We start from the raw sequence: 16,224 nt of genomic DNA, 5'->3' as shown, positions 1-16,224 counted from the left end.
CAAAACCAAAAGCTGGATCATAGAGTCCAAACAGTACATTTAAATATTTCCTTTCGCTTCTACTTCTACTAAAATACCAGAGCTGAGAAAACATGGCGCTGCTGAGGTCAGGCTGGCTGTGGAGGCAGAGTGAGTACTGTTGACTGTTATGAAAGAGCCCAAACTTCAGATTCATCCGTTATCAAAACACTGTCGGATCTAATGTGAAGATTTTCCTTTTTTTTTTTCCTGTGTAATTATTTATCAATTTTCAAACTGAAGCTGTTTATTTAGACAAAACAAGACATTTTAAGATCAGACTGTGTTTCTGTGAACTTGTGAAGGACTTTAGTGTTTAGTGGGGGATTATATTTTATTTTCCAAAACTTGATCAAAGAGATATGACAGGAATGAAGTGGTAATGACATCCAACAAAGGCCTGTATACAAACTCAACCCTGGTCAGTGTCAACACCGCTTGTGACCACAAGGCTCCATTTTGTATAAAGATTTATAAGGTTAAAAAAAAAAAAAAAAAAAAAAAAAAAAAATATATATATATATATATATATATATATATATATATATATATATATATATATATATCTGTGGATCTATTGGGAGTGAACATCACCAGCTAAACTACAATTTTTTTTTTAGAACTTTGACACAAACTCAAAGTTTACTGCCATTTATTGTCAATTTGAAACCATAAGGAACAAATTCGAGCGTACTTCTGAGGAACCATCTTGATGAACGGCTGTGGACACACCTTTTAAAATTTAAAACAAGCCTCGTGAATTAAAGACAAGCACCTGTTTCAACCTGCTAACGGCGAAGAAATAACATCTTATTATACAGTAGGAGCTGCAGACCGATCGATTCTGGGTTTTTGAACTGAGGTCGATGTTTTAAAAATCTGCTAATGAAACATTATCTGATATTTAGTATTAGAAAACGAATCGATAAAAAAGTTTTGATGAAGATCCTTGAATTGGTTTTGAACAGTGAGCGGGACAATTAGTGTGCAAATGATGTACAAGCCAAGTCTACAAATAATGTGTGTTTCTATTTGTATGTTTCGGGATTCATTCAATATCATAACTTTCAATATTCAGCTGTAAATTCGAATGTTGTTTTACTTCACGACTGGATTTCAAACTGGACTCACCAAACATTTTCTCGAAGGCCAAAACAGGAGCTGTTACGAAACTGGAGTCTTTGTAATTTATAATCCCATTAATAGTCCCTGGCCATGTCTTTAAGTAGCTTACCAAGGACAATCAATGGGGATGCACCTGCTGGGGAGGAAAAACAAAAAAACACTACGTCCAAAAAAGCACAACAACAAAAGAAACACACAAATCACCTGAGCTAATGAGGGGAGCTTTTTTGAACTCCTTTTTCCTCTTCTAGTCAACAGAGCTGGAAATCAATCAGTAAACTTCTCCCACAACCATCTTCTTTTTTTCTTTTTTTTTTTTAAACCTTTAAACATCATGGCAATATGTGACACTGACGACTCGCGTCTCCTCTCCAGCTTCCGTCCTGAAACGCTGGAAGTTAAACTGGTGCGACCTCTGGATCGACGGGAGTCTTTGCTTCTACAAGACGGACAGCAGGCGAGAGCTGGAGTATCGCGTCGGCCTCAAAACGGGATGTACAGACGTGCGGTCTGGACTCGAATGTGGAGGTACGAGTATGAGGCCGTCTTACATATAGAACCAGATGTGACTTTAGGATGCCTCACTGTTCCTTCATCACACGTCTCCATGATGAACATCCACGCAGATAAAAAAAAATACAAGAGGGGACCTGAATTGCCAAAAGTAAAAAAAACAACAACCTGTGCTCGCAGTAGTTTGCCAGTTTAAAAAAAATAATAATAATTTAATGTCTTTTTCCTCATTAATTTCTCAGTTTCATTGGCCGATCTTGTCAAAAGTTAGTGGTTGTATTTGTCCTTTGACTCGTCTGTAGATGTGACCCCACCCGAGAGCAACCCCAGGGAGAACCTCATCGGGGTTCAGCGCCGAGACGGCTCCACCCTCAACCTGTGTGCCAACTGCGAAGACGAATCCATGTAAGTACTTCGCTCCATCATTTTAGTTTTTTTGACGAGCGTCCATCAGCTCCTCACTCCTGTTTATTTCCTTTTTTGTTTTTCAGAGCGTGGAAACTGACTCTGCTGGAGACCCGAAGGAACCCGGTGAGTCCTCCGTCTTCTCTGTGATTAGTGAACTCTCAGTCTGTGTTTTTTTTTTTTTCATCCCAGTACTAAAAGCAGGATTATTTTCTTCTTCTTCTTCTCCTCCTCCTCCTCCTCCTCCTCCTGCAGATATTCACATATGACCCGTATGACGACTACTACCAGTCCATCCCCATCAACAGCTACCACACGGTCTACATCACACCTGGAGCGGGTCCGGGTACGTTAACAGTGAAACACGGGATTAATGTGTCACCTGGCCCTCAGATTATTCCTATTATTACCAAACCCAAGATGTAAACAAGGAAAAGAAAAGCAAATGTGCGTCTGCCGCTGAGGACACAGCGGTCATGTTTTTTGGCATTTCTTTCTGGGGATTTAAATGTGTCGGCACAGCTGTGTCTGATTCACGGTGGATCAGATTGTAAACTGATTATCGTATTTGTAGACTCGTCTTATTTAATTGGAACTATTTTTGGGACTCTAGAACAGAGTAAGGCTAATAAGTAAATAAAGTCAGCGGGCCTCATGCCCACCAGAGCAGCGCGAAGCGGCATTCACACTCTACCTGCTAATACTACACCGTGAAATTACTCCACTACAAGTTAAAGTCCTGCAACTTAAGTAAACGTATTATCAGCAAAGTGTACTTAAAGTATCACAAGTGAAAGTACACACTGCAGTAAATGCTGCCAGTCAGAGTTTTAATATTAGATGTGATGTTTCTGAATTTATACTCCTGTTTCATTATTATTTTCATTTTACTGCTGCAGTTTATTTTAACGACTCTTTGTGCTGTTGGTTAGTTTAATCCGCAGTTATGCATCATATTCTATAATAACATCATATATTTGAATTGTTTGTGTTCTGTAAGATCTCTAAAAAGTCAACAAGCTCAGAAAAACAAAAGGGGCATTTTCCAGAAATCCCAACATTTTTTTTTTTTTAAATATATAATATTTAACTGAAATAGTGACGTTTATAAGTCATAAAGGAACATTTAATACTTCAGTTTATCATGAAAATGTTTCATTTGAAGATATATGGTTTTCACTGAACTGGAAAGAGAATAAAAAAAAACAACAACAACCAATTATAAAATGTAGGCTAACAAATAAATAGTACAATATTTATCTAAGTAGCCTAGAGAGTTGCATTAAATGGAAATACTGAAGTAAACTACAAATAAATCAAATCTGTACTTAAGAACAGCTATTTGAGTAAATGTAGGCTACTTACAACCCACCGTTGAATACTTCAAGCATGGGTGAAAATGTAGTATTTCAGATGACAGTTACCTGCAGCACACGTGACGTCACTTTGTATCATCACAAAAGAACAAAAAAACATAAGGGACATCAGGTGTCTTACGTCACCCCAAAGCGCAAGTAAATAAGCAGCGTACTTACATCCACCTGAGATGTCAGACTCAGGTGTGACCCGTGACGCGTTTCTTCGCTTCTGCTTGACGTCACGGCGGCTTTTGCGTCGTGTTGAGCCGACTGTTCCTCCGGTTGCGCAATGACAAAGCATTTTTTTTATTGCGCATAAAAGTCCTGCGATAAATGAAACAGGCACCTCAGCACACGACATGCAAACTTTTTGAGCCGCCGCGGTCAAAATAAAGCCTTTGCACTTCCGGGTTCACACACCTGACGACAGCCAACAGTGCCGCCCCCTTACCTGAACACGTGACCTCTCGATATGATGGCTTCTGATATGTGTCCAGTCATCACAAAATTAGGTGTATATTATATTATATCAGTCTAGAAATATACCATGAAATAATTGTTTTGGTCAAATATATATTTTTAATTACACTGAATAGAGGGAAACAGCAGCAGGTTAATTATACGTTATTAGTATCATAGAGGTTTTCATGTGTTGCTCATTCACTCCACATTTGAAACTGCCTTTAAAAATAAATGGGACTCCAAATCGAACCATGTACTTGTATGCATCTTATTCATAAATGAAATGATAAAGTGTGTCTTGTCTTTGCCGTTCTTTCAGGAACCCACCAGGTGATCGTTCAGAGGGACCCGTTCGACAGCGTGGCCGAGCATCTAGCGTTGGGATTACTGGCGGGCGTAGCAGCCGGGGCGGCCATGCGCTCCTTCCTCTGGATGCCCTTCCTTTTCTGCTGACACATTACTGACCTCCTGTCCTTTTGCACAGAGCGCCAACAGAACGGTAGCCGGACGTCCAACAAGGAACGTGTAGACAAAAAGGCTTTTTCATCATCTTTCACTTAATCTCTTTCCTTATCGTATTTGCTCTGATAAACAATCACTTATGTGGTTGTTCTGTTTTTTTTTTTGTCTCTTCTGGATCTAAGAAAAACCCAAAGAAGCTGAAAGGCTCTGCTCTGTATTTATATGTTCTTTTCACTTGTATATACAGCACCACTTAATCTACTTGTGAACATCTGCAAAACTAGAAGTCAGTTTTGTATCCAAATGCTCTTTTAACTGCCGAATTTTACACTTTGCAAGTCTACAAAAAGTGTAGTGGATTACGTCATGTATTATAATAAATATAATTAGTGGATCTGATCTCTCTTTGTTTCATGCAACAAAGTGCAACCAGTGAATAAAACTATATTATTCGAAAACAATTCAAACTCAAAGTCCACAAATTGTCCAACTGTATTCATTTCAGGGCATTTTGTTTGAGTTACCTTTGGTGTTAATGAGTAAAAACCTGCTCCGTGTACAGATGAAGACCAAGTGACGCTGTTGAAAGCGTAGCGTGTTAGTAAGTGGACCTCGAGTTGGGATTGCTTTGACAAACTCCAATTTTCAAGGCCAACAGTGGAGTTATGGTTGACATTGAATAAAGCTCGCAACAGACTACGACTGTATCTCCATGACAACCGAACAAAGTCCGTGTGCTGATGAAGACTTCGAGATGTGTCCGAAAGCTCCAGAAAAAGTGGATTTATTTTCAAACCATTATTTCCAAACCACAGAGAAATTTAGTACAACGCATTTTGTATTTATTATTTTTGTTTATATCCAAAATATCCCCCCAAAAATATGTACACTCTGCACGAACAAATGAAGACGAGGAGAGAATCTGTTTCATTCTCATGCTGATGATAATCACCTCAACACACAGAGAAGATTAATATGTTTATGTTCATCCAGTACATACAGTTAATGTATATTTTATAAACTCTACTTTATTAAATTGTACTAAAGAGAAGAGACGGCCCAACCATGTGTCCTCAATACGAGTTCTGATATCTTCTCTGAGGTTGCTTTTCTTTAGACTTTTCTTTTGTCAGTAAAATTACCTTCTAACTGCTAAATTATAACAGAAGAGATGGATCTAAGTACTTCAGATTTTATTTATGTAAAATTTAACATGAGCTGTACGAGGCCGCTTTTCCTCAACATGTGTTGTTTTGTCATATTTCCCTATAACAGAGGTAGTGAGTGCAAACAGCCACAATTAATTTCACAAATTCTTGTCAAAATGAAAGTTGTTGCTGCCTGTAAAAAGCAGCAGCGGGTCTTTACAGTGAAGTCCAACTCCCACCGACAGTCTGCGTCTGTCACTCATCGTGCAGCAGCGTTGTGACGCTCCTCGTGTCTGTCCTGTTTGTTGGTTTGCAAAAAAGCATTTAACTTTGTGCAGAACAACAATAACCCCGAGCTGCAGATGTCGGTGCGCTCTGATGATCAATAAGTGTGAGAATGTAGAAAACCCCCAACGCTTCATGATATCGATCACGGGGCAGCCGTCTTACACGCTCTGAATTCAAAGATCTCTCAAGGGCTCAATTTGGTGAATTGAAATTACTCTCCCGTACGTCTTCAAGATGAGCGAGTGTGTCGCAGCGCGTCTTCAGAAACCGTTACTCCTCCTTACACCTGACTCCTCTCTCGGCGTGTGTGTTCGTTTGCCGTTTCGCCTCCGCTCCGTCGTCTTTTAATTTTCCCTCCGCTTGAAGTTTCCGGATCAGATCGTGCGGGCCCTTCCCCATCAGGGCCGACGGGTGCCTGTAGGAGCCCCCCAGCCGGTCCCACAGGGTGAAGTACTGGCCGTAGTTGTAGTCGAAGAAGAGGTGGTGGTCGGTGTGGTGGGCCGAGCCGTTGACGACGCTCGTCAGGGCGCCGGGGACGCGGTAGTCGCCGTCGTGGATGGAGATGGTCCAGATGTTGACGAAGACGTAGAGAGCCAGATAGAGCACCTTGTGGAGGGGGAAGAAGAACGGGTAGATGTGGTAGGGGAGGCCCTGCATGAAGCCGTCGACGGGGTGAAAGGCGTGGCTGGCGAAGGGGGTGGGGATCTTCCAGATGTGGTGAGGTTTGTGAAACAGCTGTTGGGGAGCAGGGAGGTCAAATAATTCAATCATAAGTGGAATCTATTTGTTTTAATTATGAACATTACTTTGAGTCAAAGACTTCCAAACGTTTCAGACTAAATCACTGTGATTTATACTGATTTACTGTATCATTTATACCCATTCAAAATATCTACATGTGAAGCTTTTATGACGTCAGAGGGAAAGAAAAAAAACCTTTTCAATATCACTTGAGGTTTTTATTATTTTAACACGTACAAAAGTGGCCTGCAGGACCGCGAACAATGAAGGAAGAGGAGCCAACGTCTTCATGTCATGAAGGTTAAACAGGCCAGAGAGGTTCTCCAGGCCAATATCATCAGCTGATATTCTTAGATTACAGATATGTTGTTGTCAGGGAATATGTCAGCTAAACAGTGACGAAGAAATACACTACAGATGTGAAACCTAGACGCATAAAACCAAAACTTCAAACAGGATGTGACTGAATATAATTTAAAATATGTGAGAATTTTTTGGGGGGTGAATTAGCCCTTTAAATCTTCATCATACATTTATTGTACATATTTAGAAGCTATATTCAGGCTGACAGTACAACATCGTCATATCATCTACATTGTGGTAACGTAACGGAAAGTAAAAAGGGATTTGGATCCATTTCTATACTTTTCAGCAAGTGTGCCAGTGTAGCTAAAAATAATAAATAAATAAAAAAAAGCTACACAAACAACAAAAACAGAAACAAACTCACCTTATAAATCCGCTTATAGTGCAGGAAGCGGTGAATCCAGTAGATACACATGTCAGTGAAAAACAGGAAGGAGATCATACTGAGGAGGAGCCCCGGCCAACCTGAAAGCACAGGCACGACGCATGAAGTCAACAAAATTACAAAACAACAACAACAACAACAAAATGGCTCTTCATCTTACCGAGCGGAGAATCACTGACGTTGTCGTACAGCTTGCTGTATCCTCGGACTTCAGCGAAAAACAAGGCCACCGTGGGAACGCTGATCCACGGCAGAGAGGTCATCGCATATTTGATTTCCCTCCGTACCTGATTCTGAGAAGGACGAAATAAATACGCACGTTACAAAATGCATGATGAAATAAATCCAGAGGGAAGAGAAAGAAGAAGGTGAGGCAAAAAAAAAAAAAAAAATCAGATAGAGAAGGCGAATAGAAGAATTTCAGGTGATGATGAATACTTTTGCATACATGTAGATCAACCTGCTGTAACTCGACTAATTACAACAGCTACAGAACATAAAGAAGTACAAAATATGAAATGCTATATTTCTGGCATTTTATGCCACAGTAATAATTTGCAGCCTTTACTATAAATCTATCTTCCCCTAACAGACACAAAGTTCAATTGATTGCAAAGCGCTTCATTAACTTTATTACTATGAGGATCATAAAATGAGTCACGGGCTTCATACCTCTAAGAAATGTGGGTGTTTCATCAGCTTGTGGTCGAAGATGAAGAAGTAGCTGACGGCTCCCAGGCCGAGGTACAGGACCGCTGCCCCGAGGTTGGTCAGCACCAGGAGGCTGATGATCTGCCGCAGCGCCCCGTCCTCGGGCCACGACGCCGGGTACACGTACGGCGTGAGGACGTAGTGGTCGGCCACATTCAGGACAAGGTCCATGGTCCAATCTGGAGAGTACAGATATGTTGGCCTTTCTTTTGTTGTTCAAATACTCAGATGCGTGTGTTGATCAAGCACAATTTTACAAATACTTTTTTTTTTTTTGTACTAAACTGACTGGGGAGGTTGGGCCCCTCTGACTTTCTTCAACAGGGGCCCCCTGCAGAGTCTAGGATCGCCACTGATCATAATATACAGATAATATTGATATATTCCCCAGCCCTGCTTCTGCATAATAAATATTCCTGGTTAAATCAACCTATTTGATTATATATCGCTCTGATCCTCAGTTATAGATGAGACAGACTGGCAAATACTCTCCCTAACTATATGTAACCCAACGAGAGAAAAAGCAGTTTTCAAACATTGCTGAAAAATACTAAACATTTCGACATAGTTCTCGTCGTGAAAAAGGACTTTTGATTTAATTTCTGTCGTGAAAAATGGGTCCTTAATTCACATATTCGTCATAGAGTTCAGTGACGCAATAAATTAGCTACTGGATATTTGATTTAGGGCAAATTACCGATGGATTTAACATCTAAATATTAGTTCATTAGGACATTTTACAGCCGATACGTGTGCTTTAATTCTGTGAAAACAAATGTCACATTTACATAACGGTAAGTACCTGATTGTTACATGAAAAGGTAAATATGTTCCCGAATTTATAGATTAAAAAGCTGCAACACCGTGTAATATGAGCAAAACAGCGAGCTTCCCTGTCATTGCGTTGATATCAAGTTGTACGTATTTTAAATAGTACTGTACCTTTTCCAGGTTTCTCGTGTCCCGGAACAACAGCGGAGGGATTTGTACCACACTAAAGGCGGGCGAGCGACCAATCAGCACCGAGCTTCCTGTTACGTCACGCAACGAATATCCAATGAGCGATAGGGTACTCATCACGGCAGGTTTGTTTTGATTTCCTATTGGCCAATTGTGGGATCTGCTCATGGCGTTACAGAAACAACGCTACCTCACTTAAAGGTGCTGCCACAGCTGGAACATCAGGACAGAGGCTTGAACGAGTCGAAATTAGTTTTAGTAGTTTTCAAACTTGCACATGTCGTGGTGAGACCAACAATAAAACGGACCCAGATATACACAGTCCCTTGTACAGAAACAACACTACCAAACCTCCTTTACGAACATACAAAAATTAGAATTGTCTGATTTATATCAAACGTTTACAACTCACTGGAAATAACTTGACAGCTCATTTTAAACTTTGGGAGCCACTGTGCACTTCGGCATGCTCCACTACTTTATTTTTTTATTTTTTTTTTACTAGTGGTAGTAATAGTACCCATGATTCATTTCATTTTAAAACAGAACTTATATGTAGTTGTAATAGGACGGAGAAATGAAACTGTCAAAAGCCGAATTTAACCAAAGAGAACACATAAACTTAAGCAGTTAAAATTAAGTCCTTTCAGTGTTGTATTTTAATAAAATAGCAAGGGAAAGTTATTTTGTAAAATGTATGCATTAGGTTTGGCTTACTAGGATGTAAGATATGACTTTGACCTACCTGGATTTATGATCATAGTTTTCTTTTATTGCATCTTCAGGCTGCAATAACAGTAGTTACTTTACAATTGTAATAGCTTTGCCAGCTTCTTAGCTTCATTGTTTTGACTGTGACATTCGGCCTTGTATGACTTTCGGTTGTTTTTTTCCCTGCCAGTATTCTTGAATATTTAACTTTCAAATAAAATTGAAAACATGAAATGAAACAGTTTTGTATTAATGGCAGAGGTGAAACATTTCTCGCTGCCATGAAACTAACATCCAGCCACAAGATGTCACCAGCGCTCCAAGGTACAAGTGAGAGCAGGCCTCAACCATGATTGATAGATTACTTAATGGCTTCAGGCATTGTAGGAATATTCAGAAATATTATAGTGATACCTCTGGAAATTAGAGTATTAAAATGTACACAAATTCAATATTAGGCACTCTATTACCTTTTATATTAGGGTGCATGAATATTATAAGATAGAAACAGCAGGAAAAAAAATGTGTCAAGATTTTAATTGACTTCATCAGGAAACTCAGTTAAATTTTTAGGGTATTCATTTTCTTCATAGCTTGATTTTCCTTCTAATTAAGACAATATACTTCCTGTTTTTTCCTGTTGTCATCTTTTTTTTTAATCTATACCCACATTTAAATAAGTCACTATGAAAGACTCCTGAATTATTCATTATCATTATTTATCATTATCTTCATATCTTCAATATCGTTATTGTTTTCTATTCTTTCTTAAGAGTTTTACTTTTATTTCATTCTTTAACCTTAAATAGAACCCATTTACATTTGTGATTACTCTTCATTATGATGTTTAGTTCACCACTAGGGAATGCCAATTCTCGTGTGCCAGGTTTACAGTGATTTAATAAGCATAATAATCACTGAGATTTTCTCTTTGTAAATACAATTATATCAAAAAGGAGATGTAGCCTCTATGCTCTGACAAATGCAAACCAATTTCAACTCACGTTAAGGGGAAATGGCATCGCCTGCTTGGACTGATTATATCAGTTGTGTACCAGCGCATACGAGTAAAAGAAACCCTGTTTATTCGACTGGAACTATCTCTACTTCAGAGGAAAGTTGGTGTTTTGAATAGAGCGAGAGTTGTCTAACAGGCTGTGAAGGCATCTCCCTCTGTGTGCAGACAAACATGAACCAATCAGGATATCTGCAGAGAGGCAACCCTCATGCTGAGCCCCAGATAACCTGCTGCTCATCATCTCCTCAGTAGGCAACGACTGTGGATGTGTCACTCTGGGAAATGTAATAATAAAAAAAATTAAAAAAAACGGAGAAACTTGTCACAGCACCGTCATAGTACAACTTTTTAAGCCATTATTTACAGAATTTGATTATCTTGCTGGTGGTTTAACGTGACCTCAGATTTCAAACTTCACCCGTTACAAGTCATATCTACTGTAAGGAACTGTCACCATTGTTATAAGCAATAAAAACACTGTATTTACCAAGTTATTACCTACGAATACATCATAACCAATACAAATGGTGGCCAGTTTACCAAGAAGGAGACCAAAGCTCTATTAAACAGAAATTAATCTTTGATTTTACCAATAACGCACCTTTTTTCAACAACTTCCACTTTCACTTTAGTGGTGAAGGGGAATACACAATACCTCTGTTGCAGTACATTGGTCACATGATCCTTCGTCACGTGACTTTTACGTGCGTGTAAGTTTCACGCTTACAAAAACGTGTAATTTTCACTTCTCACGGTTTGCTGTAGTGAACGTGCGTGTGTATTTCACGCTTTGCCGTGAGGTTGAACTCAGCAACACCATTGAGTATGCAACCCAGGCTCAAACAAACACCACATCTTTCACACTCCACTTCCAAAACAAAATAAAACCAGGAGGACCTGCCACCAGACACTTGTAAATGAGATGATACGCAATCCTGTTTTCATTTACAAACTTGATCCTGGTCATCCTTGTCAAAAGATTGGATCAGACGATGCTGCATATCAACCAGCCAAACAGCCACGAGAAGCACTTCACCTCCTCTTTGGAATGGGAAACTGCAAGCCCCAGCTGCTACTGTTTTGTAAGTGTTGGGCTGGAGCTGCATCTGCTCATAAATAACACAACCTCATAAAATTTCATGACACCAGAATTAACTCCAAAATTCAGATTTCTCTGCATGAATGCTGCAAATATCATTTTCCTCCAACACGAATGGATTTATGGGAGAAAGGAACTTTTTTTTTTTAAACTACATGAGAAGTTCAAATATCAGTTCATGTTAAAACTTTGGATTGAAAATGCATTAAGCAATTTGAGACAACTAGAAGGTGGAAAATGAGTCTTGACAGACTGTAACCGGCTTCACTGGCTCTTATAGCTGCAAATGTCACAGATTCATATGTACACATGTTGTTGTTGTTGTTGTTTTTACCACTTATTCCTCCAGTATTATAGCCACTGACTGAATAAGAGACTTTTTGCTTTAGAGGCCCTTTGAACATACGAGGCTTCCCCCACAGAAACTGTTATGATATGTTACTCAGTTGAAGAGTTGCTGGTTGCTGAGCTGTTAACCTAACAAACAGGTGCATCAAACTTTACTGGCAGCAAACTGCTTTTACTCACAAACAAAGCACTGCAACATAAAAGTGATACTTAACTTAAAATTAAAATAAAAAGACACCACACTTGACCTCACTTATACAGTGAATACAAATGCTCGCAGTTATTGTTTCTACACCGAGGCCCACAGCTCTATCCACCTGTTGAATATCAATTCAGCACTGACTGGTGCTCCAGCCCTGTTTTGGTCTGTCAAAATGTGAAGCTCTTTGTCTGCCTGCTTGTTCTCGAACAGAAAATCTCTGTCACATTGAATTCTGTAAGTACAATCTTTTAGGCACATATTTACAACATAGAATTTTGCCATTTAATTAAAAGCACTTGATATTGATCACCACCTCATTTGCAAAGTTTGTGCAACGTTATAGTGAAAATAATACAAACCAATTTTAAAAAGTGTCTTTCCATGACGGTCAAGAATATTTATATCCTGAAACTTCGAAATTCTTAAATGCATTTGATAGAAATAGATAAAAAAAAAAAGAAGAAGTAAATGATTAAATTGCAGAGTACTTCCAGTCAAATGTTCATTTTCTTAACTCCAGCTCTGTTCCGCTGTCTTGACTTTTCTTATTTCTGCAGGGGAAAAGACCTTTTCATTAAACACCAGGCAAAAATCATTACTTCCTATTGAACATGTTTTTTTGTTTTTTTATTGTTTAAGACAACAAAATTAGTGCAGCTCCTGACAGAGCTCCTTGAGTTATTATCCAGAAAACAGTGTTTAGCCCCCAGTGGAACAAGCAGTTCAGGACTTCTTGTAACCAAAAAAAAGGGACTAAATTTAAAACGGAGTGTTTCAGATGTGCCGCGGGGAATTCACAATGTCACCCACTTGAGGAGTTAATTTTCCTACAGGGAGCAATAACTCGTTATTTTCAGGGTTTTGGGCATTTTTGTCACTTTCACAGAATGTAGAGGACTAATGCTGCTTTGAAAAGGAAATCCTTTGGGTTGTGTTTTTGACACGAGAGGTCGAGAGCACAATGTGCCTGGTAATCAGTCAGTTTAAGTTGTGAAATCACTGTTGCTATGGTGACTGAGAATCAAATTGAACTTTGCCGTGTTCCCCTTTTCAAGAACGGCAAGTGGTTTGAGTTTTTTTAGTTTTGCATTTCACTGTTGAAATATGACAATTTTTGTAAGAACAGTAATTTAAAAAACGGCAGTAAATTTGGCATCAGTGAATATTAATAGGAAATACTTTGTTAAATAAAATGTCTTGAGGAAATTGTGAAAGTGTTTTCAAACTAAGCATGGTCTCATTTGAAGTTACCATCGCCTCAAGGCTTCCATATAGTGTTGTTAAACATGTAGATTATTATCAGTTCCTCAGTGGTCGAATATTTGTAATGATGAGATTTGGTACCTCAAAATGGATTAAACAAATTTAAAATACATTTAAATGCAAATTGTGTTCAGGCCACAATGTGCTCCACCCACTTCACTTTGATGATTTAAGTTCTCACTCATCACACAGGTGGCACTCCCATCTCTTTGAAGCCATCTATTTGTAGATCCGGCACATCCTGAGAGGTACAGTCTGATGTAATTCTTCCTCACAGAGGAGTGAAAGAAAATGCTCTTTGGAGGGGGGGGGGGGGGGGGGGGGGGGGGTCTCTAATGTTGAAGGCCAATTTGTGGCAGAACATGTTGTCTTTTATTTTTCACTCCAATTTGAACTAACTAGAAAATGAAAAGTGTTTCCTTTTCCTTTTGTCAGTAAAGGAGCCTCGGACTTCCGTCTGTTTATTGCTTTTAACGTGTTGCCGACAAAATACTGACTGAAATTAAAAGTTCCTGAAATAAAAGTGTTGCATGCTGTGGTTTATGCTTGTAAAATGAAATAGATCTCAATTAATCCAAAAATCTGGATAGCATTAAAGGTCAGTTACTTTAAAGTAATTTTATTTTAATTTATTCTGTGCTTTTAATTTGAAAACATAGTCTATGAAAGCAAGAGTAGTCTTGTAGTCTTTAGATTTCAATATATGATATAAGTATATGTTTGATGTATTTATTTGGATAAATGTTACCCAAATCCAGACTGCTTGCTAAAGCAGGTTTCTGGTCCTGTTCTGTGTTCATACTAGAGAAGCGACAGAAAGTAACACATTCAAAAATGTGTTCAATATTTCCACAATGCAAAGCACAAAAAACAAAAAAAACAAAAATCAAAGAGCTATGTGACAGTTTAACAAGGAGGGCGACCCAAACCCACAGCACAGGAGGCGGGAGGTTGAAACAAAAAAGGCAAGCCTTTACTTACAAGACTGAAGCTCTCGGGGAAGAACAAACACGAACAGGCAGCTGAAGAGGAGAACGGCTGGGCGGAATAAACCAGATGGGCTGATAGTCCGACGAGGCACAGGTGAGAACAGGATCTGGTGGATGATGTAGGAAGTCAAGCGCACACGGCTGCGACAGATGAGTGACTACAACTAAAACAGCCCGGGACTGCAAAAGAACAAGAAACACGACGAGCAAATAGAAACAAAGGGCTGAACCGAGACAAACTGATGTCAAAACTAATAGTGGATGGTGCCGACACAGCTCCAGGAACAATGGGACATGAGTTTAAAGTCACAGTTTGACTAACAGTCCAGATTTCCTGTTAGAACTGTGCTGACAGCTTGCGTTCTGACTAAAGTGAGTAAAAAAAATAAAAAGTAGAAAATACTTGTGTAGCATTTGTGATACAGACACATTCAAAAGGTAAATTCTGGATTCACCATGAATGTCACCGGCGCCGACAGCAACCAGACACTTTGAGCTTGTTCACACCTGACATCATTCGCATCCTGGGTGATCCGATCACAAGTGGACATCTCTGATCAGTACGGCAGTTGCGTTACATGCGTCTCCGCATGCGTCCTGAACGACCACTTGGGATTGGATCTCGCTTCTCCGCTCTATATGCAAATGAATACGCACGTCACATAAATGTCCAAGTTAATAAACACATGAACTCAAACAGAAACGGAAAGAAAGGAGTCGAAGCAACAGACTTTTAACACATTAAACATTCTTGCTCACTGCAGCCTCATTAAATGCGGTGTCTATTACAAATTCATATGTATTTTACATTTGAAACCTCTGAGCACAGTTCAGTGAGTTTGTAATTCGCAACATGAACCGTCAGGATGCGATCTGTTCAGGCTCACATTATTTAATTATTCCAGCAGGTTTGAGAGGGTCGGGCTCTGCGCTGCAGTGGATAAAGGAACTGTGTCAGGGTGTGGTAGTTCTTCCACATGTATATCATGTAAATATACAAGTAAATAAGCACATGAACACATGCAGAAATGTTACGCACATAAATGGGAGGAGAGAGGAGTCGAAGCAACAGGCATTTAACACTATAAGACATCCTTGCTTACTGCAGCCTCATTAAATGCGTTGCCTATTTGAATTTTATACAAATATTACATTTTAAATGTCTGAAGTTTGTAATTCGCAACATGAACCGACGGGACCCAATCTGTTCAGGCTCCGATTATTGATGAATCCTCTCAGTCCAGGGTTTAAATTGCTTGAGGCAAATTTGTGATTTCAGGAAAAATCTATAAATTTAACTTTTTTGAGTTCACTTTCAAATCTGCATTTTAACACCATTCAACATTTTAATTTCCTTCCTTAAAGAAACCCCAGCAAAGATTAAAAATCCATTTCTTTTAATAAATTCTGCTTGATGCCGTATGCATCACCTCATTTTCACAAAAGACACTTCACTTAAAAGGCACAGGAGTCACACAGAGAAAGCAGAAAGGCAAACAAAGATGATCCGCAGCACTGGAGCGTTAGACACTAGCTCTGTGATGTGAGCAGGTCAGCCATACAACAAAGGTCTTCAGATGAAATAGACTAAATCTGCTGTCATTGTGGCCCTTCCCTAGTTTTACAGCATGAAAGTTAGAGCCTTCTTTTGG

At 39.2% G+C, this 16,224-nt stretch overlaps 2 protein-coding genes across 4 annotated transcripts; one reads left to right on the top strand and one right to left on the bottom strand.

Moving 5' to 3' along the window:
- The first annotated feature begins 92 nt into the window (after positions 1–92).
- plekhb1 (pleckstrin homology domain containing B1) lies at positions 93–4,334 on the top strand. 2 transcript variants are annotated; one of them, XM_069145858.1, is made up of 6 exons: positions 93–129; positions 1,519–1,671; positions 1,959–2,061; positions 2,148–2,187; positions 2,317–2,401; positions 4,201–4,334. In XM_069145858.1, exons 1-6 carry the CDS (start codon positions 93–95, stop codon positions 4,332–4,334), a joined length of 552 nt encoding a protein of 183 aa, XP_069001959.1. The 2 variants fall into 2 exon arrangements, with proteins under 2 accessions (XP_069001959.1, XP_069001958.1); XM_069145857.1 differs by having other exon boundaries at positions 2,317–2,407.
- A 767-nt stretch (positions 4,335–5,101) lies between these two features.
- sc5d (sterol-C5-desaturase) lies at positions 5,102–14,696 on the bottom strand. 2 transcript variants are annotated; one of them, XM_069145848.1, is made up of 5 exons: positions 14,565–14,696; positions 7,944–8,161; positions 7,432–7,564; positions 7,251–7,351; positions 5,102–6,514 (listed from the first exon to the last, which is right to left on the bottom strand). In XM_069145848.1, exons 2-5 carry the CDS (start codon positions 8,151–8,153, stop codon positions 6,050–6,052), a joined length of 909 nt encoding a protein of 302 aa, XP_069001949.1. In that variant the 5' UTR covers positions 8,154–8,161; positions 14,565–14,696; the 3' UTR covers positions 5,102–6,049. The 2 variants fall into 2 exon arrangements, with proteins under 2 accessions (XP_069001949.1, XP_069001948.1); XM_069145847.1 differs by lacking the exon at positions 14,565–14,696 and adding an exon at positions 8,925–9,338.
- Between the last annotated feature and the right edge of the window lie 1,528 nt (positions 14,697–16,224).

This window comes from Embiotoca jacksoni, unplaced genomic scaffold (assembly GCF_022577435.1).
Source record: "Embiotoca jacksoni isolate LCO1_2020_lvr unplaced genomic scaffold, fEmbJac1.0.p SCAF_13, whole genome shotgun sequence".
In the NCBI taxonomy this organism is placed as follows: domain Eukaryota; kingdom Metazoa; phylum Chordata; class Actinopteri; family Embiotocidae; genus Embiotoca; species Embiotoca jacksoni.
Note: the sequence above shows the minus strand (reverse complement) of the source record. Positions and strands in the feature narration are given on the sequence as shown.